Below are 25463 nucleotides of genomic sequence, written 5' to 3' on the forward strand. Positions count from 1 at the left end.
TAGTCTCGTTTAGCTTACTGCGAAGGAGAGGAAAAAAGCAACCAACAAGAAGGAAGTGCAATGGCGACATTGGAACGCCAACTACCAAATCCGGATACGTTCCTGTGCAAACCTTGGTCAACTTTTATCAGCGCAGCAAAATTACACTATTCTGACAGTAAGTGCACGTCAATTTTGTCTTCCATTTCTATAAAAATGGCACGTGCGAACAGTGTTGTTGAACTGAGATTGAGTTAGCCAGCCGTGTCCTCCATGCATCTGTCAAAACTGGAAGATAACAACCAAATATTAAGTTAGTTACCAAATGCATAACAAATCGATACAACTCTCATGTTTACGAATGCTCTGTATTCATTTCTCTGATGCATTCTCAATATGTTCGTGATGTACATGGGTTAGTTTACTGCTGTCTGGCCAGGATAACTTTCGTTGCTTGTTGGTGACAGTTTGCTTGATTTATCAAGGCACCTTGTCAGTTAACGTTACAGCTGCGAGCCAGCTATTTATCTAGCTGGACTTAATGACACGTTTCAGCGTGGCGTGCGGGAGATTTGTGTTTTTTTTTCAACCACCAACTAACCTCTCGTACATTAACTCTAATATGAACCGTATTTTCTTACAGACTCACTCGTCGAAAACCGCTTGAAAGAGCTGTACAACAACTGGGACGGAACTAAACTCAGTAAAGAAGGTAAAGTTGATCAGAACGTGCTGTAGTGACTGTCACCTGAGCCTTGTTCTTGTTCGTGTGGACTGATGATGCTCTAGTTGTCACTCCAGTATTCTTGCCAATGTTCTTGCATATTTTAACACCACGGCCAAACAACAAGGCACAGCCTGTCAACTTCTAAGCTAAGCGATGATCGCAGAATACATATGTCCTAAAACTGTTTATTATGAAGATAACGTGTTTTATGTATGATCATGAATGTACGTGTTTGTTCATTACAAATGAATTGATATCTAGTGGCATGATATTGGTCAAGCAAGAAATGTCACGTGTGCATGAGTATGTTCCCTTCCTGCTTACCTAGAGTTTGTACCCTAGAGGCTCTTGGCTCCACCTACACTGTACAAATGAGGGGATTTGTTAACTAGAGGTTGGTGGGCCACCCAGAGTGACAGACAGGAGCCACACTCAAGTGCAGTACACTTCAGTACTAACTCCCCTGTCTTCAGTTCAGTCAGACTGTGAGTGCCAAAGCAGCCTCTCGCAGTCCCAGCCAGACTGGAATCACCAACATGCTCTGACTGCTGATCCCAGGCCAACACACTGAGACAGAGTAAGATTGACTTGGCCTTTAAACACTGATCTAAGGCCAGTTGTGTTTGCCCTGGACCCCCTAATGGATAAGGTAAGGAGATCCACTCACTGAGTCAGAATGGAGTCTCCCAGTGTTTTTGTTCCCCGGCCAAGAGTCAGGCAGGTTGTGAGACACACACACGCACACACGCGCACACACAGTCACACCATCAGCTGATGAGGTCACACCATGTGTCAAGCAGACAGTAATAGCTAACTGGCGCTGAAGATGACTGAGTGATGTCATTACAGTCCAATGACCTAATCATCTCTGAGATTAGTGCCAGACAGCGATTATGCCCATAGTTATATGGTAAACTCAGCTTTAGGCCTTCTCTCCACCACATAGGTCAACAGCGGATGCAGTCTATAATTCAATTCATTATCTGACAATGTTGTTTAGAGGATAAGTGAGACTTGACAATGCACAAATATATCGAAAAATGTTTTCCCTGCTTTAAACTATTTTCTCAGCGGGTGTCTGACAGACAGTGTGTTTCTCTCTCTGCCTGGGTAGCGCTCATTCACGAAAGACAGATTGTTTTAGCAGCAGTGTTTTGGCAGTTTCTGTCGTTTTGGCAGGCGAGCGCGGGAGTAAGCTACACACTGTTCTCATTTGTCTTGGCAGAGACCGATGAGAAAAAAAAGTGCTGCTTTTATAAGTACTATACTCGTTGTTTTTGGTTTAGGGATAGAGATTTGAAATAATTTCACTATTAGAATAATATCAGGATTTTTTTCTCTCGGATATCTGGATAGTCGGAATACATGTTTAAAACATTATTTATTTTTTTACTTGTTTTTAGTAGGAGGAATGACCTGTGTGTGTGTGTGTGTGTGAGAGAGAGAGAGAGACTGCGAGAGAGACTAAAAAGTAGCCACGCTGGCCCGTGCGCGTTAGACAATCTTGTAACAGTTAGCTGCTGCTTATTCCTCATGCCATGACTGCTTGTTTTGACTGCATCATATCGATGTACAGAAGATAGCTAAGCTAGCTAGCTAAATTAGCCAGCTAGGTAACTAGCTAACTGAGGCTACAGTTACTGCACTCCTCGTCCTTGTAAATACATGGCAACACCATGATTCCGATTGAACAACAGCCTACCTCTTAGTTGTTTGTTGTAGCCCACTCCTTCTTATTTAGCTAACTTTTAATTCTGTCATTGTAATTCCATTTTTCATTGATTATCTCACTTCACTTGCTACACTTGGAACCTCTGACTGTAGAGCAGCTTTGATTGGCCGACAAAATCAACAAGCGTGAAACGTGTGTAGGCTACCGTCATAGACGGCTACAGGTGTCTTTTTAAAAATCTTTTTTTTAATGGGGTGAACGTCATAAACACTACTTTTTAAAAGTTGGTTGTTTTATTAAATTAAACCATTTCCAATGTCATCCTTGTATTTAACAATGTCACATGGATAATTAAATGTACATACCAAGCATTTTCATTGTTAATTGTTAATAAATAGTGCGGCAAGTAGCCTAGAAGTTAAAAGTGTTGGGCCAGTAACTGAAAAGTCGCTGGTTTGAATCCCCGAGCCAGGTGAAAAATCTGTCTGTGCCCTGTGCAGCTGCTACTACTGTTAAACCTTTGGACGCCATCTACCGTAGTGCCCTTCGTTTTGTTACAGGTGACACTTTTGGTACTCATCACTGCATCCGATATCGAAAGGCAGCTGGACTTCACTAAAGACATAGATTTCTACATTTCATAAACTTCCATCTTATCTAACTTTGCTGTTGAAGTATAGACACCTGAGTTGCCTAACCTGTTCACAGGATTGGTTAACTGTTGAGTTTCCTAGGATCTCCACCGAGCTAGGTAAATCTGCTTTTGGTTTTAATGTACCGTATTGCTGGATGAAATCCATTTCATCTTGATGTTCTGGTACAGTTTAGAGTATTGATCAGGGATTTATTTGTGGAGGGATGTAACTGTTTTTCTAAGTGATTTGTGATGTTTTACCTGTACTTCCAATGACTGTGTTTTTGTATTGTAATGTGTGTATGTATATATATATTTGATTATGTTGATCCCCATTTAGTTTTTGCAGAAGCAGCAGCTACTCTTCCTGGGGTCCACACAAAACACAGAACATGACAAGTAACAAAACACCGATAGGCCGGTGGACAAGGACAGTCGCACACATCTTAAAATACAAAGATATACAATCGATCAGCAGGCATTATTGTATGTTTAGTGCTAGCCAGAGTGATGCTTCAGTCCTCACTTCCATGAGCCCTTGACTGGCTCTGAGGCTGCATTCTCCTTCTCCCCAAAGTGTACACTTGTGGAGAATTGGGACGCAGCCAAAGATCTCCTGACGGTCCGGGACAGCATGAGTACCGCCTCAGTTAGATACCCGCCAAGCATGACTGGCCTCGTATCTATTCCAGTCGACAGGTCAAGGCGAAGACGAACCCAATCCTCAGTTTTCTCACAGGTTGATGTTTATCGTCATGAGTTTTGTCCTGGAGGCAGCACTGAGCGATTTCCCGTTAGTTAGTTGTATGCATTGTGGGTAAGGTGAGGGTTAAGTTTAAAATGGGATTTGATGACTTTGTGGCACTCTGCAGAGCTGTCTCCAGAGCAAGATTCACGATGAAAAACGCTAACCTGCCCACCCCCCCGGGATGCAGAGTCCACATCGTGATGAGTAACATCTCTGAGTTGCCTGTTTGGAAGTAGGAAGATACATTTTGATTGGATCAGCTCAACCCCCCCCCCCAAACATTAACCATGGGAGGAAACAACAAGCTGCCCCTAGATCAATGTCAGTGCAGCTTTCTGATCCTTCTCCTAGCTCACCCCTGTCCCTGTTCCCGTCTCTGTCTCCTGCAGAGATGCACGTGTTTGGCCAGTTTCCCAACCAGGAGGATTTCTGTCTCGTCATCTGCAATGTCTGCAACCAAGTGGTCAAACCCCAGGGCATCCTCACGCACTACGGTAAGAACCCTAACCGCTACACACTACCCACTACCCAAACACACTACAGTAAGAACCCTAACCGCTACACACTACCCACTACCCAAACACACTACAGTAAGAACCCTAACGCCTGCCCATCACAGTAAGAGCCACCCAACATTGGTCAGTGCTGGACCAAATCCAAATCACATTTTATTTGTCACATGCTTCATAGACAACAGGTGTAGACTAACAGTGAAAGGGTTAATTACGGGTCCTTTTCCAACAATGCAGAGTTAAAGTTAAAATAATAAATCATTGAAAACCAGCTCTTGACGGTCCGTTTGCTTACGTTCTCGTTGATCCCCAGTGAGCGGAGCGCGCTTACATCTGCTGCTGGCTGGCTGCACATGTCCTAGAGCGAGGAGTCCGTCTGTGCCAAGAGACAGGCAAAACACACATGCATATGCACACACACGCACGCCCCCTTGAGTGCTCTCTCCTGCCCCCTGCAGGTTGCTGTGCCCAGCTGCAGTCCTCTCAGACAGGACCTAGACTTTTTCCTAACCACTTAAATGGTTATAACGCATGTAAATCTGACCTTAGATCTGTGGTTAGGGGAAACAGGAAAGCTTCCTCTCACAACAGCTGCTCACTGACAGGCTCTGAGGAGGTCAGGTCTGCTCAGGGGTCAATGCCTTTCAGCTATGCTCCTCCAGCGCTAGTGTGTGTGTGTGTATGGAGAAATACTATTTCTGCCAGCCAGGCTGCAGGAGTCAGACACATCTGTAGCTGGCGGCGGAGGCTGATTAAGCAGTTTAACGAAAAAGCTTTTGTGTTATTCAGAGGTGGGGTGTGTGTCATTCTGAGAATGTCTGTGTGCTAGATTGTTATTCATAGTGTGTGTGTGTGTGTTGTTGTCTGGTGACTGCCCTTATGGTCCTGGATTAATTGAGCTCCTTGGCGGCTCTGTCCTCTCAGCTTAGTTTCGTTTCCTGACTTTGATGTGTGGGCTGGCACTCACTGCAGTACAGTGTGTTGGCGAGGCAGTTAGTTGCTTGTGTGCTTGCTTTGGTTCCAGTGTGGGCAGTTGTTGTGTGTTGTGTTGGAGCAGCTGCAGTGATTGTGTGTGTGTGGTTTAGTGTAGTGGTAATTTGTGCTGCGTTGTGTGTGTCACGTTATGAAATGTATTGGCTGTTGCAGAAGGGTTTGGCTCTTCACTCTCTCTCCCCTCTCTCTTTGTCTCTCTCTCTTTCTGTGGTGGATGTCTTCCTCTAGCGCTGGCGGTGCGGATGTAAACAAACCCAGCTGAGCTCTGAGAAGCTGGCCCTGAGCTTCCTACTTCCTGTGGTTGCTAGCCTCACAGGGCTCTCACGCTAGCCACCGTTTCGCTCGCTTGGCAATGTCATGGCAACAGGCTTGAGGGAGTAGGTAGTCGTTGCCCCTAACCACTGATAAACACTAACCACTGATACAGGGTCAGATAGTTTTAAAACCCCTTAATCATGTTTTTAAGGTTAGGATAGGATATTTTGACCCTAGATCTATGTTAGGTGCCTTGCCTTGCTATGTTGTCTTAGGTCTCTCTTTATGTAGTGTTGTGTTGTCTCTCTTGTTGGGATGTGTGTTTTGTCCTATATTTATATTGTATTTATTTATTTATTTTAATCCCTGTCCCCGCAGGAGGCCTTTTGCCTTTTGGTAGGCCGTCATTGTAAATAAGAATTTGTTCTTAACTGACTTGCCTAGTTAAATAAAGGTTAAATAAAAAAATGAAAGGTGGAATCTTGTACCTTGGAAGGGGAGAAGCACAAGACATAGACTTGGGTGCATTGTTAGATGTACGCTAAACTACAGTTGTAAGTACCCAATGTGTGTGTGAATCTGGATGGGCTGCTGTGTAACTGCTGCTGCTGCTACTACTACTACATGCCTAAATGAGGTGGACTTTGGTCCTAGCTCCCAATACAGCTGCCCCACTGCTTTATCTTGCCTATTTACTCACCTGCACACACACCTGCCTGCCGGACGCAGTTACACGCTCACACACACCTTGAACATACGCACACACACGACTGCCGCCTGGCGTACACACACACACACAGAGGCCTTGACGCCTGCTTAATCTGTGTGCTCATTCATCCATAGTGTTCTAACGACCTGTTGGTATTTCAGCACTCATTGGCAGGGTCAGGTAATCTCCCTGTCATTCCCACACACTGTCATCTTATTGGCTCCTCACACTGTCAGTCACTAAACTGTGACCAACGAGACAGATTCTGTGGAGTGGGTGATACAGCCTGTCAGACAGTAATTGGCTGGGGACAGTTGGCAGGGTGGCTGTGGTGCCGGGGCCAAGTCTATTTAGGAAATTGCCAGGGCAGAACAAAGATGTTGATTCCAAAATGAATAATCGTGAAGAGTTTTATTTGCTGACAGCGATATAATGCATTATTCTATCCCCACTGCACAGTTCACAGGCATTCCACACAAATTTTAGTGCAAAGTCTGCATGAGTAGTAGATCTACAATAAGCATTTAATGAGGTGTGCGCGTGCGAGAGCACGTGTGACATGTGGGTGTGCGAGAGCGCGTGTGTGGGAGAACGTGTTTGTGTGTGGGTGGGTGTGCGAGACCGCGTGGGAGCGCCCGTGTGGCTGTGTTGTGTTTTTGACATGTCCCTCTGTCCTGATTAGGTGTCTGGGGAGTAGAGTCCCAGTGAGGCAGAGAGAGTAAAGGACCTCCCCACCTCCTCCTCCTCCTCCTCACCCCCCCCTCCTCCCAAAGACATGCATAGCCAGAACCGTAAGTCTCCTCTCCTTCAGTCCTCCTTCCTTCCTTCCTTCTCTATCCTCTCCTCTCCTCTCTCTGTTTCCACTCTACTGCAAAATGGATCACAGTGTTTCAGACTAATTTTTTCACTTGGTGGCACCAGCTCATGATTCGGTCGCACCCATAAAAAGAACGTTGTCACGCAATATACAGTCGTGGCCAGAAGTTTTGAGAATGACACAAATATACATTTTCACAAAGTCTGCTGCCTCAGTTTGTATGATGGCAATTTGCATAAACTCCAGAATGTTATGAAGAGTGATCAGATGAATTGCAAAGTCCCTCTTTGCCATGCGATTATTGCAAATATTGCTGCCAGTAAGATTGCACCTAAATCAACCATTTATCGGATCATCAAGAACTTCAAGGAGAGCGGTTCAATTGTTGTGAAGAAGGCTTCAGGGCGCCCAAGAAAGTCCAGCAAGCTGCGGGATCGGGGTACCACCAGTACAGAGCTTGCTCAGGAATGGCAGCAGGCAGGTGTGAGTGCATCTGCATGCACAGTGAGGTGAAGACTTTTGGAGGATGGCCTGGTGTCAAGAAGGACAGCAAAGAAGCCACTTCTCTCCAGGAAAAACATCAGGGACAGACTGATATTCTGCAAAAGGTACAGGGATTGGACTGCTGAGGACTGGGGTAAAGTCATTTTCTCTGATGATTCCCCTTTCCAATTGTTTGGGGCATCCAGAAAAAAGCTTGTCCGGAGAAGACAAGGTGAGCGCTACCATCAGTCCTGTGTCATGCCAACAGTAAAGCATCCTGAGACCAGTAATGTGTGGGGTTGCTTCTCAGCCAAGGGAGTGGGCTCACTCACAATTTTGCCTAAGAACACAGCCATGAATAAAGAATGGTACCAACACATCCTCCGAGAGCAACTTCTCCCAACCATCCAGGAACAGTATGGTGACGAACAATGCCTTTTCCAGCATGACGGAGCACCTTGCCATATGACAAAAGTGATAACTAAGTGGCTCGGGGAACAAAACATAGTTATTTTGGGTCCATGGCCAGGAAACTCCCCAGACCTTAATCCCATTGAGAACTTGTGGTCAATCCTCAAGAGGCAGGTGGACAAACAAAAGCCCACATTCTGACAAACTCCAAGCATTGATTGATCCTGCCATCCGTCAGGATGTGGCCCAGAAGTTAATTGACAGCATGCCAGGGTGGATTGCAGAGGTCTTGAAAAAGAAGGGTCAACACTGTAAATATTGACTCTTTGCATCAACTTCATGTAATTTTCAATAAAAGCCTTTGACACTTATGAAATGCTTGTAATTATAACTCAAAATTCCATAGTAACATCTGACAAAAATATCTAAAGACACTGAAGCAGCAAACTTTGTGGAAATTAGTATTTGTGTCATTCTCAAAACTTTTGGCCACGACTGTACAGTACCGTTCAAAAGTTTGGACACACCTACTCATTCCAGGTTTTCTCTTTATTTGTACTATTTTCTACATTGTAGAATAATAGTGAAGACATCAAAACTATGAAATTACACATGGAATCATGTAGTAACCAAAAAAGCTGTTAAACAAATCAAAATATATTTTATATTTTGAGATTCTTCCAAGTAGCCACCCTTTGCCTTGATGACAGCTTTGCACACTCTTGGCATTCTCTCAACCAGCTTCATGAGGTAGTCACCTGGAATGCATTTCAATTAACAGGTGTGCCATGTTAAAAGTTAATTTGTGGAATTTCTTTCCTTAACGCGTTTAAGCCAATCAGCTGGGTATTTACAAGGTAGTGGTGATATACAGAAGATAACCCTATTTGGTAAAAGATCTGGTCCATATTATGGCAACAACACCTCAAATAAGCAAAGAGAAACAACAGTCCATCATTATTTTAAGACATGAAGGTCAGTCAATACTAAAAATGTCAAGAACTTTCAAAGTTTCTTCAAGTGCAGTCTCAAAAAACATCAAGCGCTATGATGAAACTGGCTCTCATGAGGACCTCCACAGGAAAGGAAGCCCCAGAGTTACCTCTGCTGCAGAGGATAAGTTCAATGGATTTACCAGCCTCAGAAATTGCAGCCCAAATAAATGCTTCACAGAGTTCAAGTAATAGACACATCTCAACATCAACTGTTCAGAGGAGACTGCATGAATCAGGCCTTCATGGTCGATTTGCTGCAAAGAAACCTCTACTAAAGAACACCAATAATAAGAAGAGGCTGCTTGGGTCAAGAAACTTGAGCAATGGACATTAGACCGGTGGAAATCTGTCCTTTGGTCTGATGAGTCCAAATTTGCGATTTTGGTTTCCAATCGCCATGTCTTTATGAGACACAGAGTAGGTGAACAGATGATCTCTGCATGTGTGGTTCCCACCGTGAAGCATGGAGGAGGAGGTGTGGTGGTGCTTTGCTGGTGACTCTGTCCGTGATTTATTTAGAATTCAAGGCACACTTAACCAGCATGGCTACCACAGTCTTCTGCAGCGATACGCCATCCCATCTGGTTTATGCTTAGTGGGACTATCATTTGTTTTTCAGCAGCACAATGACCCAACATACCTCCAGGCTGTGTAAGGGCTATTTGACCAAGAAGGAGAGTGATGGAGTGCTGCATCAGATGACCTGGCCTCCACAATCCCCCGACCTCAACCCAATTTAGATGGTTTTGGATGAGTTGGACTGCAGAGTGAAGGAAAAGCAGCCTACAAGTGCTCAGCATATGTGGGAACTCCTTCAAGACTGTTGGAAAAGCATTCCAGGTGAAGCTGGTTTAGAGAGTGCCAAGAGTGTGAAAAGCTGTCAAGGCAAAGGTTGACTACTTTGAAGAATACAAAATATATTGTTTAACACTTTTTTGTTGTTGGTTAGTACATGATTCCATATGTGTTATTTCATAGTGTTGATGCCTTTTACTATTATTCTACAATGTAGAAAATGGTAAAGAGTAGGTGTCTAAACCTTTGACTGGTGCTGTGTATTTTTATAGTAATCTTATCAAGTAATTCCCAGTGTTTTATTAATACGTGTAATAGGCTCCTACTATTCAATAAATAAGTTGTTTCATCCAACATGTCCAAGCAGGAATGCATGATTCAAGATATTTTGATGTGCAACCTAATCCAGTGATCGTCATGGATTTGGGGTTGACAATTAGGATATTGATATATTTTACTGTCAAAATAGGGCTCCAGATGTTCTTTTTTATTTTTATTTTATTTTATGGAGATGAATTTGTCTACATCTTCATATATATGCATTAAGGGACAGTTAGAAAATTACTAGGGGGTGGGGGTAACTTTCTTTGCTTTGTTCCGGGCTCCTATTCGTCACACTTGATATTTGCCTTTCCAAAGGCCGCGAAACAACATGTTTCCTTGCCCATGATGAGGCTTTTTATCAGCGTAATTGACCTCACAATAAGCCAGTGTCGAGTAACTTCCATGACAGCTTTGTGGTGCTGAAATGGGAAGCAGCAGCCGCTGTGCAATCAATCAGGAGGTGGAAAGCACATGGTGCTGAAATTACGCTAATTTGAGTAAAAAAACTAAAAAAAAAACATTTCACTAATTAACTAACAAGGAAGGCTTTGTGTTGGAGCCTATTTCTTCCTATTTAAGAAATAAGAGGTAGGCCTACCTGTTTGGCCGACAATTATACGCTATGTTTAGATTTGTCGGACAATTCCTTCAATTGTGTCACCACTCCTTAAATACCTCTGTGTCCGTGAAGGGCTTTGGATGTTAAGTTAAAACCATTAAGGGGGCAGGTCTATGTGAGGGTATACCATAGCCTACTTTTTGTTAAAGAAAATTGCAAAAAGCCTACCCCTTGTTAGTTTAAGATTTTGAAGAAGTCAAAACTGATCTTTTAACAGCGCTTTTCTCTGATGCTAGAAACGAGCCACAAAATGGTACGAGAAAGACCAGACTCTTGCGTATGGGAATATCTTCGGTTTGCCTCTGATATTCGGAGGCTGAGCTGCGAATTTCTTTAGCCTCAAAGTCCAAAAATGTACTTTGCTAGGGAAGTAATCTAGTAGGCCTACAATGTGTAACTCTGTTGCTATCAATTGAGCTATTCACTTTCTGTAAAAGAGGAGTTTAAACCCAGGCAGCTTTTAAGGATGCACTTGTAACTAGGGTTGGTCGATATTCTGGTAGTATCGTCTATCGAGGATGATTGACAGCCATTGTCGATGGTGACGACATCATAATGTGACAGACGATATCTAACCTATTTCAACTTGACTGGCCCTATTAAAGAGATAAGCGGAGTCAGGTGGTGCACAGCAGGCCAGTGCATAGGTGACATTCCGAGGAAACTGTCTATATTCCTATTTGCTGTAGCCTATTTCAATGAATACCTTATATTTACAGAATGCAAGAGAACAATGTAGACATGGCCTAGTTTCAACAAAGCGGCGCTAAATGTCCAGTCGGAGAACTCTCTCTCCAATAGTGGATGATTTCTTCCACCGTGCTATTTCATGTTCAGACAATTAATATATCTAACGGAGTTCTAGGCTATCTCAAAATGTTACGTTTTTTTTATTTTTATAATCTACAAATATGGTAGGCCCAAGGTAATATTGAGAGGGATACAGTGCCTTCAGAAAGTATTCACACCCCTTGACTTTTTCCACATTTTGTTGTTACAAAGTGGAATTAAAATGGATTTAATTGTCTACAACAAGTAGTCTACAACAAATAGCCTGTCAACGTGGAAGAAAAATTCAAACGTTTAAAAAAAATAATAAAATAAAAATAAAACGCTATCTTGATTAGATAAGAATTCAACCCCCTGACTCAATACATGTTAGAATCACCTTTGTCAGCGATTACAGCTGCGAGTCTTTCTGGGTAAGTCTCAAAGAGCTTTGGATTGCGCAACATTTGCAAATATTTCTTGAAAAATTCTTCAAGTGCTGTCACTTTGACAACCATTCAGGTCTTGCCATAGATTTTCACGCATATTTAAGTCAAAACTGTAACTCGGCTACTCAGGACCATTCACTGTCTTCTTGGTAAGCAACTCCAGTGTAGATTTGGCCTTGTGATTTAGGTTATTGTCCTGTTGACAAGTTCAATCGTCTCCCAGTGTCTGGTGTAAAGCAGACTGAACCAGGTTTTCCTCTGGGATTTTGCCTGTGCTTAGCGCCATTCCGTTTCTTTTTTTATCCTGAAAAACGTCTCACTCCTTAATGATAACAAGCATAACCATAACATTATGCAGCCACCACTATGCTTGAAAAAATGGTGAGTAATGTGTTATATTGGATTTGCCCCAAACAACTTTGTATTCAGGACAAAAAGTGAATCGCTTTGCCATATTTTTTGCAGTATTACTTTAGTGCCTTGTATTCTGTACAGGTTTCCTTATTTTCACTCTGTCATTTAGGTTAGTATTGTGGAGTAACTACAATGTTGTTGATCCATCCTCAGCTTTGTTCTATCACAGCTATTCGACTCTGTAACTGTTTTCAAGTCGCCATTGGCCTCATGGTGAAATCCCTGAGTGGTTTCCATCCTCTCCGGCAACTGAGTTAGGAAAAACACCTGTATCTTTGTAGTGACTGGGTGTATTGATACACCATCCAAAGTGTAATTAATAATGTCACCATGCTCAAAGGGATATTTAATGTCTGCTTTTAAGAATTTTGCCCATCTAACAATAGGTGCCCTTTTTCTTGCGAGGCATTGGAAAATCTCCCTTTTCTTTGTGGTTGAATCTGTGTTTGAAATTCACTGCTCGACTGCGGGACCTTGCAGATAATTGTATGCGTAGGGTACAGAGATGAAGTAGTCATTCAAAAATCATGTTAAACACTATTATTGCACACAGAGTGAGTCAATGCAACTTAATATTATGTTTACTCCTGTATTCATTTAGGCTTGCCATAACAAAGGGTTAAATACTTATTGACTCAAGACATTTCAGCTTTTCACTTTTAATTCATTTGTAAATATTTTGAAAAATGTTATTCCGCTTTGACATTATGGGGTATTGTGTTTAGGCCAGTGTCAATTTTTGTTACATTTAATCCATGTTAAATTCAGGCTGTAACACAACAAAATTATTTCTATAAAAAGCTGAGACTCTCCTCTCTTCAACATGGACGACAGTAGTTGCTTCTAAAGCTGTGTTGTTCCTGCAATTTGGATTTTGAAATGTTTTACAATCGGAACACATTTATATCTCCTGGAGAGGAAAGTGGCTCATCGCATCATTAGGTCCCAGTGAAACAGGAGCAGGGCAGACACGTTATAGGAATCATGAGTGTAATGTACTTCACTGTTTGACCAAATCGTACTTTTAGCTGCCCAAAAAAGAGGAACGTTTGAGTGAGTGACTATGTAGAATGTGCGGCTCGCACCGATGCGACGACTAATAAAACTCAACTCGTACAGCCAAGTCAAATGGTTGCCGTGTGGAGCCATGGAATCCTTGCAAACATCACAGATCCATTGTGCGAATAACTGACTAGTCCGTGATCTACAGCGTTAAGACGTTCTCATGATGCTGGGTGTTTTACCAGTTGTGTTCACGCTGTGTATGTTCAGTCTGTGTTTCTCCTGACCCTCTGTGTGTGTGTGCGTGTGTCTTAGAGCGTCGGCACGGCTCCCCGTGTTCCTCCAGGGGTCCAGTGGCCTCTGTAAAGCCCAATGTGGCAGTGTCCCCCACCCCGGGTCCTACTCCCCCTCTGCCCTTCAGGGTCCCCAGAGACTACCCCCACTCTCGCTTCAACAAGGCCCCGCTCGCTGTCTACCCTCCCAAGGGTGTCCGCAGCAAGACATGGTGAGTACACACACTGGCCAAATCTTGTGAACATGCAGACATTTCCTGCATTGAACCCTGTCATGGTTATTATTATTATGAATTATTATACATTTATTTAAAAAAATCCAGAACTTTCCACTCAATCAATTAGCACCCCCCCCCCCCTCGGTATACAAATCCCAAAAGAAAGAAATGATCTCACTCCAATAAATTTTTATAGAAAGTTAGCAAAAATAGATAAGATCTTGCTACCATGGAAAGGAAAATACCTGTCAATTTGTGGGAAAATCACCCTGATTAACTCTTTAATCATATCACAGTTTACCTATTTGCTTATGGTTTTGCCTACACCTAGTGACCTGCTTTTTATATTATATGAACAAAAAATATTCAATTTTATTTGGAACGGCAAGCCAGATAAAATTAAAAGGGCCTATTTATATAACGAATATGAATTCGGAGGGCAGAAATTATTAAATATTAAAGCATTAGACCTCTCTCTAAATTGTCCGTTCTCTAGTAGATTGGTACGAATGTCTCATCCTATGTTCAAGAAGGGCCTTTTTCCCTTTATTCAGATTACACCTGCTCGCTTTCGGTTGTTTGAAAAGGAAATAATCTCCAAAATATCTTTATTTTTTAAACAAGCCTTAGAAAGTTGGTTGCAATTTCAGTTTAATCCACCTGAAAGGACGGAACAAATAGTACAACAAATATTGTGGTTAAATTCAAATATAGTAATTGATAAAAAAACTGTATTTATCGAAGAAATGTTTAAAAAATGTATAATTTTTGTGAATGATATCATAAATAGGACTGGTGGAGTAATGTCACACATGCAGCTAACACAGACATATGGAAATGTCTGCTCTACCCAAAATTACAACCAATTCATTGCAGCATTACCACAAAAATGGAAGAGGCAAGTAGAAGGGGAAAAAAGTAAGGAACTTGTATGTCGGCCCTATATTAAAGAACATAAATGGTTAAAGAAAAGTGTGATAAATAAAAACATATACCAATTTAATTTAAGGACCAAAAAACTGACAGCTGTGCCATATAAATTGCAAAATATTTGGGAAGAGATTTTCGATGTACCCATTCCATGGCACATCGTTTATGAATTGATACGCAAAACAACGCCGGATTCAAAACTTCACATTTTTCAATTTAAATTACTATACAAAATTCTTGCAACTAATAGAATGTTATACACTGCTCAAAAAAATAAAGGGAACACTTAAACAACACAATGTAACTCCAAGTCAATCACACTTCTGTGAAATCAAACTGTCCACTTGGGAAGCAACACTGATTGACCATAAATTTCACATGCTGTTGTGCAAATGGAATAGACAACAGGTGGAAATTATAGGCAATTAGCAAGACACCCCCAATAAAGGAGTGATTTTGCAGGTGGTGACCACAGACCACTTCTCAGTTCCTATGCTTCCTGGCTGATGTTTTGGTCACTTTTGAATGCTGGCGGTGCTCTCACTCTAGTGGTAGCATGAGACGGAGTCTACAACCCACACAAGTGGCTCAGGTAGTGCAGCTCATCCAGGATGGCACATCAATGCGAGCTGTGGCAAGAAGGTTTGCTGTGTCTGTCAGCGTAGTGTCCAGAGCATGGAGGCGCTACCAGGAGACAGGCCAGTACATCAGGAGACGTGGAGGAGGCCGTAGGAGGGCAACAACCCAGCAGCAGGACCGCTACCTCCGCCTTTGTGCAAGGAGGTGCACTGCCAGAGCCCTGCAAAATTACCTCCAGCAGGCCACAAATGTGCATGTGTCTGCTCAAACAGTCAGAAACAGACTCCATGAGGGTGGTATGAGGGCCCGACATCCACAGGTGGGGTTTGTGCTTACAGCCCAACACCGTGCAGGACGTTTGGCATTTGCCAGAGAACACCAAGATTGGAAAATTCGCCACTGGCGCCCTGTGCTCTTCACAGATGAAAGCAGGTTCACACGCACATGTGACAGACGTGACAGAGTCTGGAGACGCCGTGGAGAACGTTCTGCTGCCTGCAACATCCTCCAGCATGACCGGTTTGGCAGTGGGTCAGTCATGGTGTGGGGTGGCATTTCTTTGTGGGGCCGCACAGCCCTCCATGTGCTCGCCAGAGGTAGCCTGACTGCCATTAGGTACCGAGATGAGATCCTCGGAGCCCTTGTGAGACCATATGCTGACACATGCACATTTGTGGCCTGCTGGAGGTCATTTTGCAGGGCTCTGGCAGTGCTCCTCCTGCTCAAAGGCGGAGGTAGCGGTCCTGCTGCTGGGTTGTTGCCCTCCTACGGCCTCCTCCACGTCTCCTGATGTACTGGCCTGTCTCCTGGTAGCGCCTCCATGCTCTGGACACTACGCTGACAGACACAGCAAACCTTGCCACAGCTCGCATTGATGTGCCATCCTGGATGAGCTGCGCTACCTGAGCCACTTGTGTGGGTTGTAGACTCCGTCACATGCTACCACTAGAGTGAGAGCACCGCCAGCATTCAAAAGTGACCAAAACATCAGCCAGGAAGCATAGGAACTGAGAAGTGGTCTGTGGTCACCACCTGCAGAATCACTCCTTTATTGGGGGTGTCTGGCTAATTGCCTATAATTTCCACCTTTCGTCTATTCCATTTGCACAACAGCATGTGAAATTTATTGTCAATCAGTGTTGCTTCCTAAGTGGACAGTTTGATTTCACAGAAGTGTGATTGACTTGGAGTTACATTGTGTTGTTTAAGTGTTCCCTTTATTTTTTTGAGCAGTGTATATATGGGGGATACAATCATTAGATCATTTATTTTGGTATTGTCCGTATGTAGCTCGTTTTTGGTCACAGGTCCAGGAATGGTTGAAGAATTGTAACATTTGCGTAGAACTAACGCTACAGATAGCAATACTGGGTGATTTGAAAAGCCATAGTCAATCAATCAATAATATAATAATTATTTTAGCAAAAATGTTTATTTTTAATTTACAATCCGTGGAAGCTATGAGAATAGAAAGATTCAAATCTTTTGTGAAGCATCACAGCACAGTTGAAAAATATATGGCAAATAAAAATCCGAAATGGATGATGTTGGAAGATAGATGGGAAAGGTTGAGTGGAGCTGAAGGGTGGGACTAATAACAAGATAAACAATGTAGGGCATACGGGATCTGTGAAATGTGTATAGGTGCGGAGCTTTTGTGAAATAGCACAGTTACAAGTGGAAATCAAACTGGATGGACAACAGAAATAGAGGAAGGACTAAGAACAAACAAGAGAGAACTATTATAAAGTAGACTGTGTCTGTAAAATGTGTATATGATGTATAAATTGAAGGTAAAAACAGAAATGTTTATCAGTTTACTCCAATTGGGGGATCGGTGGTAGGGTTTGCGGGGAATAATAATAAAGGTATACTCTTTAAAAAAGTATGTATGTCTATATAGGTATGTGTATGTGTATATGTATGCATACGTGTATGGATATATATATTTACCCCCAAAAATATGGGGGATTGGAAATTATGCAGACAATTACATTGGAAGCAACATTCTTTCCGCAATATTAAGCTGATCCACCCCTAAAAAATTAAAATTAAAATTAAAAAATTTAAAAAATAATTAGCACCCCCCCTCTCTCTCATCCCTCTCTCTTGGTTTATCTGTTGCTCCATCCCTCTTTCTCTCTCCAGTGTGTCGTTGCCAGTTGTGAGTCTGGAGAAGATGCCATGTCTGGGCCGGGCAGAGGGAGGAACACACGTCAGAGTCCACTGCTTTTCTTCCACCCCCTCCTGCTCCTCCCCCTCCTCCCTCCTCCCCTCCCTGACCCCCCCAGCTCCCCTCAGGGGGTCTCAGGAAAAGCTGGTGAACGGTCGCGGCCCCACCACCCCCCCCTCCTCGGTGGACCGCCGGCCCAGCCCGGCCCGCTCTCCTGTGGACAAACGACCCTCCTCTACCCTCTCGCCCCTGGACCACCGCAGACCCTCCGCCTCCCACTCTCCCTCCCCTCGGACCCCTGCAACCCCTTCCCCCCTGGACAGGAAACAGCAGAATGGAACCAAGACCCCCAGGCCTCACAGGAGACTGTCAGGTGAGAACACAGTCTAACCACAGATCTAGGATCAGTTTACCCTACTCCCAATCCTACCTTTTAATCATTATCATGGTCCTGTGTGGCTCAGTTGTTGGAGTGGTGCTTGCAACGCCAATGATCATGGGTTCGATTCCCGCTGGGGCCACCCACAGGGGAAATGTATTAATGCATGATGTTAGTCGCTTTTGAATAAACGCGTCTGCTAAATAGCATATATTATATCTACGGTATTATAATCAGGGTTCAAAGCTGACCAGAGATCAGCCAACTTCATCCTCCTCCTAGGTGAGAACGTACAATGTATTAATGTACCTTTTATCTGGTATGCAATGTGTATCAACTTAAATTCTTCCACCAGTAACGTGCATATCTATCTAGCACCATAAAGGTCATGGTATAAGTATATACCCTATGTTTATAAGTGTAAAAGCCCTCCATATTCCTTATCTCCCTTAACCTTTAAAAGCTGCCCAGTGATAGGAGTGATGGGGCATGAACAGATTCATATGATGGGTTAGGAACTTGGCATGGGTGGGGGTTGTTTTGAAAGAAGAGAGACTGGAGGCTGTTGCTCAACACTAATCCTATGCACTGGGGCCTTGCTAATTCTACTGTGGAGGAGACTTCCCTCGTACCTCTCTCTCCAACTCTCCTATCTCTTTGTTCTTCCGCCTCTCTCTCTTTTTCCCTCTCTCTTCCTCTCGTCTCTCTTGCCTTTCTCCTTTCTCTCCTCTCTTCCTTTACTCCTCTCTCCCGTCTCTTTTCCCCAGTCTCTCCTCTCTCCTCTCCCTCCATATGTTGTTGTCGCTGTTCTGTGCGTCCCTCCAACTCTATGATTTAGAAGTAAGTGTAATTCATGAGCTACTGCTGCCAAGGCATCTGCTCCTTAAAAACCTTCCCACCGCTTGGGACTCCCAACTGGCCTCATCTACTCTCATCTCCTAAACACATCCTCCTGAGAGAGAGACACACACTTCTCCTCTCCCACACAAGCGGTAACACACACGCAGTAACACACACACACACACACACTTTTCATCTCCCGCATACACGCACTCAGACACATGAACATACACTCTCATCTCCCACACACACACACACACACACACACACTCACACCCAACCACTCCCATAACTCAGACTACCTAGCTAGATTATAGAGATTACATGTGGAAGATTACAGGAACAATTGAAGTGTTTAACTCAGGGGAAACTTCTCAGGAGAATTTGGGAAGTTTCAGTGAAAGAACAGTCTACTGTAGGTCTTATAGGACAACTTTGTAAGACACTTCTCTCCTGTCATTTACGATATATTGGCAAAAGATGACTTCGTGGGACTCCGGAAGGCAAAATTCTGAAATCAGCCGTGATGACCTGGTTTGATTTTTGATGGCTGTCTGGTGTTTACAGGGAGGGTGTTTGACCCTAACAAGCACTGTGGAGTCCAGGACCCGGAGAGCAAACGATCCTGCACGCGCTCACTTACCTGCAAGGTGAGACACACTGACCTCTAACCTCTGACCTCTAACCTCACTTCTCATTGGCTACACAGCTTATTCTGGCCATCAGTACGCGTAACTTTATTTTGCCTTGTGTGCTTTATTTTCCTTGATACCAGGGAAAACTAATTCTAAGTCTCATTTAAATGTGTTTTTATTGGCCTCTTATGCCCACTTCTCTTTGTTATTATATTGTGTGTGTGTGTGTTCCAGACTCACTCCCTGATCCACCGACGGGCCGTCCCAGGCAGGCAGAAAGAGTTTGATATCCTCCTGGCGGAACACAAGGGCAGAGCGAAGGAGAAAGATAAGGAGAAAGAGAAGGAGGGAAGGCAGAGGAGGGAGTCACAGGGGGGCAGTCAGAGCAGCTCTGCCAATGACACTACCCCCTCCACCCTGCCCCCCCACTGCCACAATGGCAGAACTGTCTCTACTCTCAAACTGCGGCTGGCTAATGCACACATACCCAGGTAGGGGGCAGCACTGAGGCCAAAAGTCAATGTATAGCTTCTATTCATTCAATGGAATCGTATACTTGTTATGGATATTTGTTCAATAAAGATGCTGTGTTGGCTTCTCAGGAATATTAGACCAAAGTTGCATATTTGCAAGACATTGTACTGCACTGTTGGAGCTAGTAACATAAGCATTTTGCTGCACCTGGAATAACACCTGCAAATCTGTGTATGCAACCAATTAACTTTGATTTGATTATTTTTTAAATCACTCAGTTCAAACTCACACCACTAGGGGGTGATGTAAACTACTGTTGATAGCAGAATCAGAATCCAAGTGAAACAAGGCGATTTTGACGCTTGTTCGTTTTGTAGGTCATGTTAGTGTCAAGTTCTAAACATTTTCTACCTTTCACTTTTTCTCCTCTTTCTTTCTCTCTTTTTCGCTCTCTCTCTCCCCCTCTGTGTGCAGGGTACCAGGTGGTGGGGGCGCTGCTGTCCTATCCTCCACCCCCGTCCCCCCAGCCTCAACCCAGGACCCCCCAGCCCCTGTCTGGCAGAGGGCAAGAGAGGACAGGGACGGTCGTTTGTCCAGTTATGAGGGCGACCCAGGAACACCGGAGGACCCTGACAGAGACATAGACGGAGACCGACCATCCTGCCACTACTCCCCTCACCACCCTCGACCGCTGGGGGTATGTACCTTTAGTCATCTAACAGACGCTCTTATCCAGGGTCACTTACAGGAGAAATTTAGGTTAAGTGCCTTGTCTACACAATATTTAACATTTAAGGTGCAAAAATATGTATAACTTGTACGAAGGGTGTGTAAGTAATTGCTCAATTTCAGCTGCTTCTAAAATATCTGTAAACTAATAAAGGACTTGTAAATCCTTTATAAAATGTACCCTTATCTGTCTCACACCCAGACTGAAATCAACCCTACGCCCCTTTCCTAGAGCTGATAAACCAAAAACTACCGACACGGACATTGCCCTCTTACCGACTCATTTTGGTTACATCTGTAATTTTCGGTGAATATGCTACACAACGTTCCTTTTGGATGTTTTTGTTCTAAAAAACATTATTTTGTCAACAGTAATGTCCGTTAACGTGCTTTCTGCAATGAAAGTACAGTGTCTTCCTAGTCCCTGTTTCGCTACCCGGTCTCACTCCCTTTCCCCACCAAGTGAACGGACAGATGCATTCTGATAAGCACAGGCATACAACCACTGATCAACATTTCAAAATGTAATTTTGGGGAAAAACAAAGTTTTCAAAATGTATTTTTCTGTTGTTAAAAAATAGGACATTCTCAGCTTTATGTGAGCATATTTGTTCCTCAGCTCTCAATATTGAGGAAATAACACCACTTTACAGTATCTAATTGAGATGATGTGCTGACGGAATGTGCCATTTGCAGTCAATACATCAAGTATTGATGCCTGCCAATGGAAAGTTTTTGTTGAGGCATTACATTTACTGTTACATCAATTACATGGCTATCTAGCAACAATGTCATATATTTAGGGTTAGCAATATGTGTTTTGAGTTACTACTTCCTCAGGTGGTGAATTATGTATCATATTGCCTAGGCCAATATGCACCAAAAAAAAGATGCAGGCAAATGAATCTATAAAAAGCCAATAAGAAATCTGATCATTCTGGATCCTATTTTGACAGGTTGCACATCAAAATATCCCTCATGCATTATCTGAACATGTTAGATGAAACATTGTGGCTAACTTTCATGTGTGTCCTGGCACTGGCAAAGCCAGTCGAGATCCCTGCTGCTAATGGAAAGTGACTGTGTATTTATCGTTATCGAGCAAAATGGGTCGGTTTATTGTGATATGGCTATGTCACTACAGTCCCTGGTTCCAATCCAGGCTGTATCACAACAGGCCATGATTGGGAGTCCCATAGGGCGGCGCAAAATTGGCCCAGCGTCGTCCGGGTTTGGCCGGGGTAGGCCGTCATTGTAAATAAGAATTGGTTCTTATTCGACTTGCCAAGTTACATAAAGGTTACATTTAAAAATGTAAAAAAGTAGGGGTATAACGATACACATATTCGTACTGAACCGTACAAATACTACAAATAATACATACAAATATTACAAAATATAAACACTAAACCTAATAGGCTATCAAATCAAATGTTATTGGTCACATACACATGGTTAGCAGATGTTAATGCGAGTGTAGCGAAATGCTTGTGCTTCTAGTTCCGACAGTGTAGTAATATCTAACAAGTAATCTAACAATTCCCCAACAACTACCTTATACACACAAGTGTAAAGGAATGAATAAGAATATGTACATAAAAATATATATTGATGAGCGATGGCCTAACGTCATAGGCAAGATGCAGTAGATGGTATAGAGTACAGTATATACATATGAGATGAGTAGTATAGGGTATGTAAACATCATATAAAGTGTCATTGTTTAAAGTGACTAGTGATACATTTATTACATCCAATTTTTAATTATTAAAGTGGCTAGAGATGAGTCAGTATGTTGGCAGCAGCCACTCAATGTTAGTGGTGGCTGTTTAACAGTCTGATGGCCTTGAGATAGAAGCTGTTTTTCAGTCTCTCTGTCCCCGCTTTGATGCACCTGTACTGACCTCGCCTTCTGGATGATAGCGGGGTGAACAGGCAGTGGCTCGGGTGGATGTTGTCCTTGATGATCTTTATGGCCTTCCTGTGACATCGGGTGGTGTAGGTGTCCTGGAGAGCAGGTAGTTTGCCCCCGGTGATGTGTTGTGCAGACCTCACTAGCCTCTGGAGAGCCTTACGGTTGTGGGCCGAGCAGTTGCCGTACCAGGCGGTGATACAGCCCGACAGGATGCTCTCGGTTGTGCATCTGTAAAAGTTTGTGAGTGTTTTAGGTGACAAGCCAAATTTTTTTCAGCCTCCTGAAGTTGAAGAGGTGCTGTTGCGCCTTCTTCACCACACTGTCTGTGTGGGTGGACCATTTCAGTTTGTCCGTGATGTGTATGCCGAGGAACTTAAAACTTTCCACCTCCTCCACTACTGTCCCGTCGATGTGTGCTCCCTCTGCTGTTTCCTGAAGTCCACGATCATCTCCTTTGTTTTGTTGACGTTGAGTGTGAGGTTATTTTCCTGACACCACACCCCGAGGGCCCTCACCTCCTCCCTGTAGGCCGTCTCGTCGTTGTTGGTAATCAAGCCTACCACTGTAGTGTCGTCCGCAAACTTGATGATTGATTTGGAGGCGTGCATGGCCACGCAGTCATGGGTGAACAGGGAGTACAGGAGAGGGCTGAGAACGCACCCTTGTGGGGCCCCAGTATTGAGGATCAGCGGGATGAAGATGTTGTTTCCTACCCTCACCACCTTGGGGCGGCCCGTCAGTCCAGGACCCAGTTGCACAGGGCGGGATCGAGACCCAGGGTCTCGAGTTTAATGATGAGTTTGGAGGGTACTATGGTGTTAAATGCTGAGCTGTCGTCGATGAACAGCATTCTTACATAGGTATTCCTCTTGTCCAGATGGGTTGGGGAAGGTTTTAATAGTCGCTGTGGGTACAACATCACCGATGCACTTGCTAATAAACTCGCTCACTGAATCAGCGTATTCATCAATGTTGTTGTCCGACGCTATGCGGAACATATCCCAGTCCACGTGATCGAAGCAATCTTGAAGCGTGGAATCCGATTGGTCGAACCAGCGTTGAACAAACCTGAGCACGGGCATTTCCTGTTTTAGTTTCTGTCTATAGGCTGGGAGCAACAAAATGGAGTCGTGGTCAGATTTTCCGAAAGGACGGCGGGGCAGGGCTTTGTATGCATCGCGGAAGTTATAGTAACAATGGTCCAGGAGTCTTTCTACCCGGGTAGCGCATTCGATATGCTGATAAAATTTAGGGTGTCTTGTTTTCAGATTAGCTTTGTTAAAATCCCCAGCTACAATAAATGCAGCCCTAGGATATGTGGTTTTCAGTTTACGTAGAGCCCAATGAAGTTCTTTCATGACCGTCGGGGTGTCTGCTTGGGGGGGGGGAGAATATACACGGCTGTGATTATAATCGAAGAGAATTTGCTTGGTAGATAATGCAGTTGGCATTTGATTGTAAGGAGTTCTAGGTCAGGTGAACAAAAGGACTTGAGTACCTGTATGTTGTTATGATCACACCATGTCTCGTTAATCATAAGGCACATCCCCCCCGCCCTTCTTCTTACCAGAGAGATGTTTGTTTCTGTTGGCGCGATGCGTGAAGAAACCATGTGGCTGTACCGACTCTGATAACGTATCCGGAGTGAGCCATGTTTCCGTGAAACGAAGAACGTGACAATCTCTGATGTCTCTCTGGAAGGCAAACCTTGCTCGGATTTCGTCTACCTTGTTGTCAAGAGACTGGACGTTGGCGAGTAGTAAACTCGGGAGTGGTGCGCGATGTGCCCGTCTACGGAGCCTGACCAGAAGACCGCTTCTTCTGCCCCTCCTACGGCGCCGTTGTTTTGGGTCGCCTACTGGGATCCGATCCATTGTCCTGGGTGGTGGTCCAAACAGAGGATCCGCTTCGGGAAAGTCGTATTCCTGGTCATAATGTTGGTAAGTTGACGTTGCTCTTATATCCAATAGTTCCTCCCGGCTCTATGCAATAAGACTTAAGATTTCCTGGGGTAACAGTGTAAGAAATAATACATAAAAAAAACAAAATACTTCATAGTTTTCTAAGAACGCGAAGCGAGGCGACTATCTCTGTCGGCGCCGGAAGATATGATACGTACGCTGCGTTTACATGCCTACACGTCTTGAGTAAATCTTAACTGAAAAAAAAAAAAACATTTCAGGCTATTCCGTTCAAACAAGCTATGCGCACATTAATCAAAATTAAAAATCTTCATTGTGGCATTTGAAAGTGCTCTTTTCTGAGGCGCACCCGGGAACTAGTTCTATGGTGGGGTCGATAAACCAGAATTGGAGTATACTTCATCGTTTACATCCCCCGTTTGGGAACATTTTGGCTTCCTAGTAGATTAGAACAGCGATGGACATAGAGGTGTGGGTAAAACGTTAACAGTATGTCGCCATGCTCAACGAGAATAGCCTATGCAGCTGCCAACACCTCAACTATGTTGACATCACCTCAGTATACCGCATGCAAGCAGCCCTTGGCAGCAGATTCTGACCTGACCAAACAAATTACAAGAGATAGGTAGGCTATGTTTATATTTTTTTTACAGTCTTTGGTTTATAGGATATGTGCCTATTCTCTGTGGTTGAGAACAGAGGGTTTCAGCACTTTGTGAAAGTGCTCGAGACACGTTACAAACTTCCCTCTTGCACCCATTTCAGCAAACAGGTAGTATCCGCTCTATATAAGCATACAAAAGCCACAGTTTTCAATGAATTGGCACTTACTTAATAAGTGTCATCACATTACCCCGGAGTGGGAGATGTACCATGCTACAGAAACGCTCACTTTATGAGTGTCACAATTGCACATCTTGCACTGAAGAATGCAGTGTCATGGTGCGTTCGTTACCAAGATGGAAGTGGGAGTTTGCCACTCGAACGGCCCTCCAACTGGTAATTACTAGTGGGGAACTCCTGAGCTCCCACTTCTCCCACATACTGACCTTTGACGTCACCTACTAAGG

General features: G+C 43.7%; 1 protein-coding gene across 2 annotated transcripts in view; it reads left to right on the top strand.

Moving 5' to 3' along the window:
- Positions 1-25463, top strand: part of LOC129838297 (ataxin-7-like protein 1) — a 30498-nt gene continuing 5035 nt past the window's right edge. Inside the window, exons 1-8 of one of the 2 annotated variants that reach the window (XM_055905186.1) lie at positions 1-157; positions 623-691; positions 4150-4254; positions 13622-13811; positions 17475-17872; positions 19286-19368; positions 19588-19844; positions 20302-20524. In XM_055905186.1, coding sequence (XP_055761161.1) covers positions 61-157; positions 623-691; positions 4150-4254; positions 13622-13811; positions 17475-17872; positions 19286-19368; positions 19588-19844; positions 20302-20524 — 1422 coding nt within the window. In that variant the 5' untranslated portion in view covers positions 1-60. Of the gene's footprint in view, positions 158-622; positions 692-4149; positions 4255-6911; positions 7021-13621; positions 13812-17474; positions 17873-19285; positions 19369-19587; positions 19845-20301; positions 20525-25463 lie in introns of those variants that run through there. The other variant, XM_055905187.1, reaches the window with a different exon arrangement.

The sequence above is a fragment of the Salvelinus fontinalis genome, chromosome 39 (genome assembly GCF_029448725.1).
Source record: "Salvelinus fontinalis isolate EN_2023a chromosome 39, ASM2944872v1, whole genome shotgun sequence".
Classification (NCBI taxonomy): Eukaryota; Metazoa; Chordata; class Actinopteri; order Salmoniformes; family Salmonidae; genus Salvelinus; species Salvelinus fontinalis.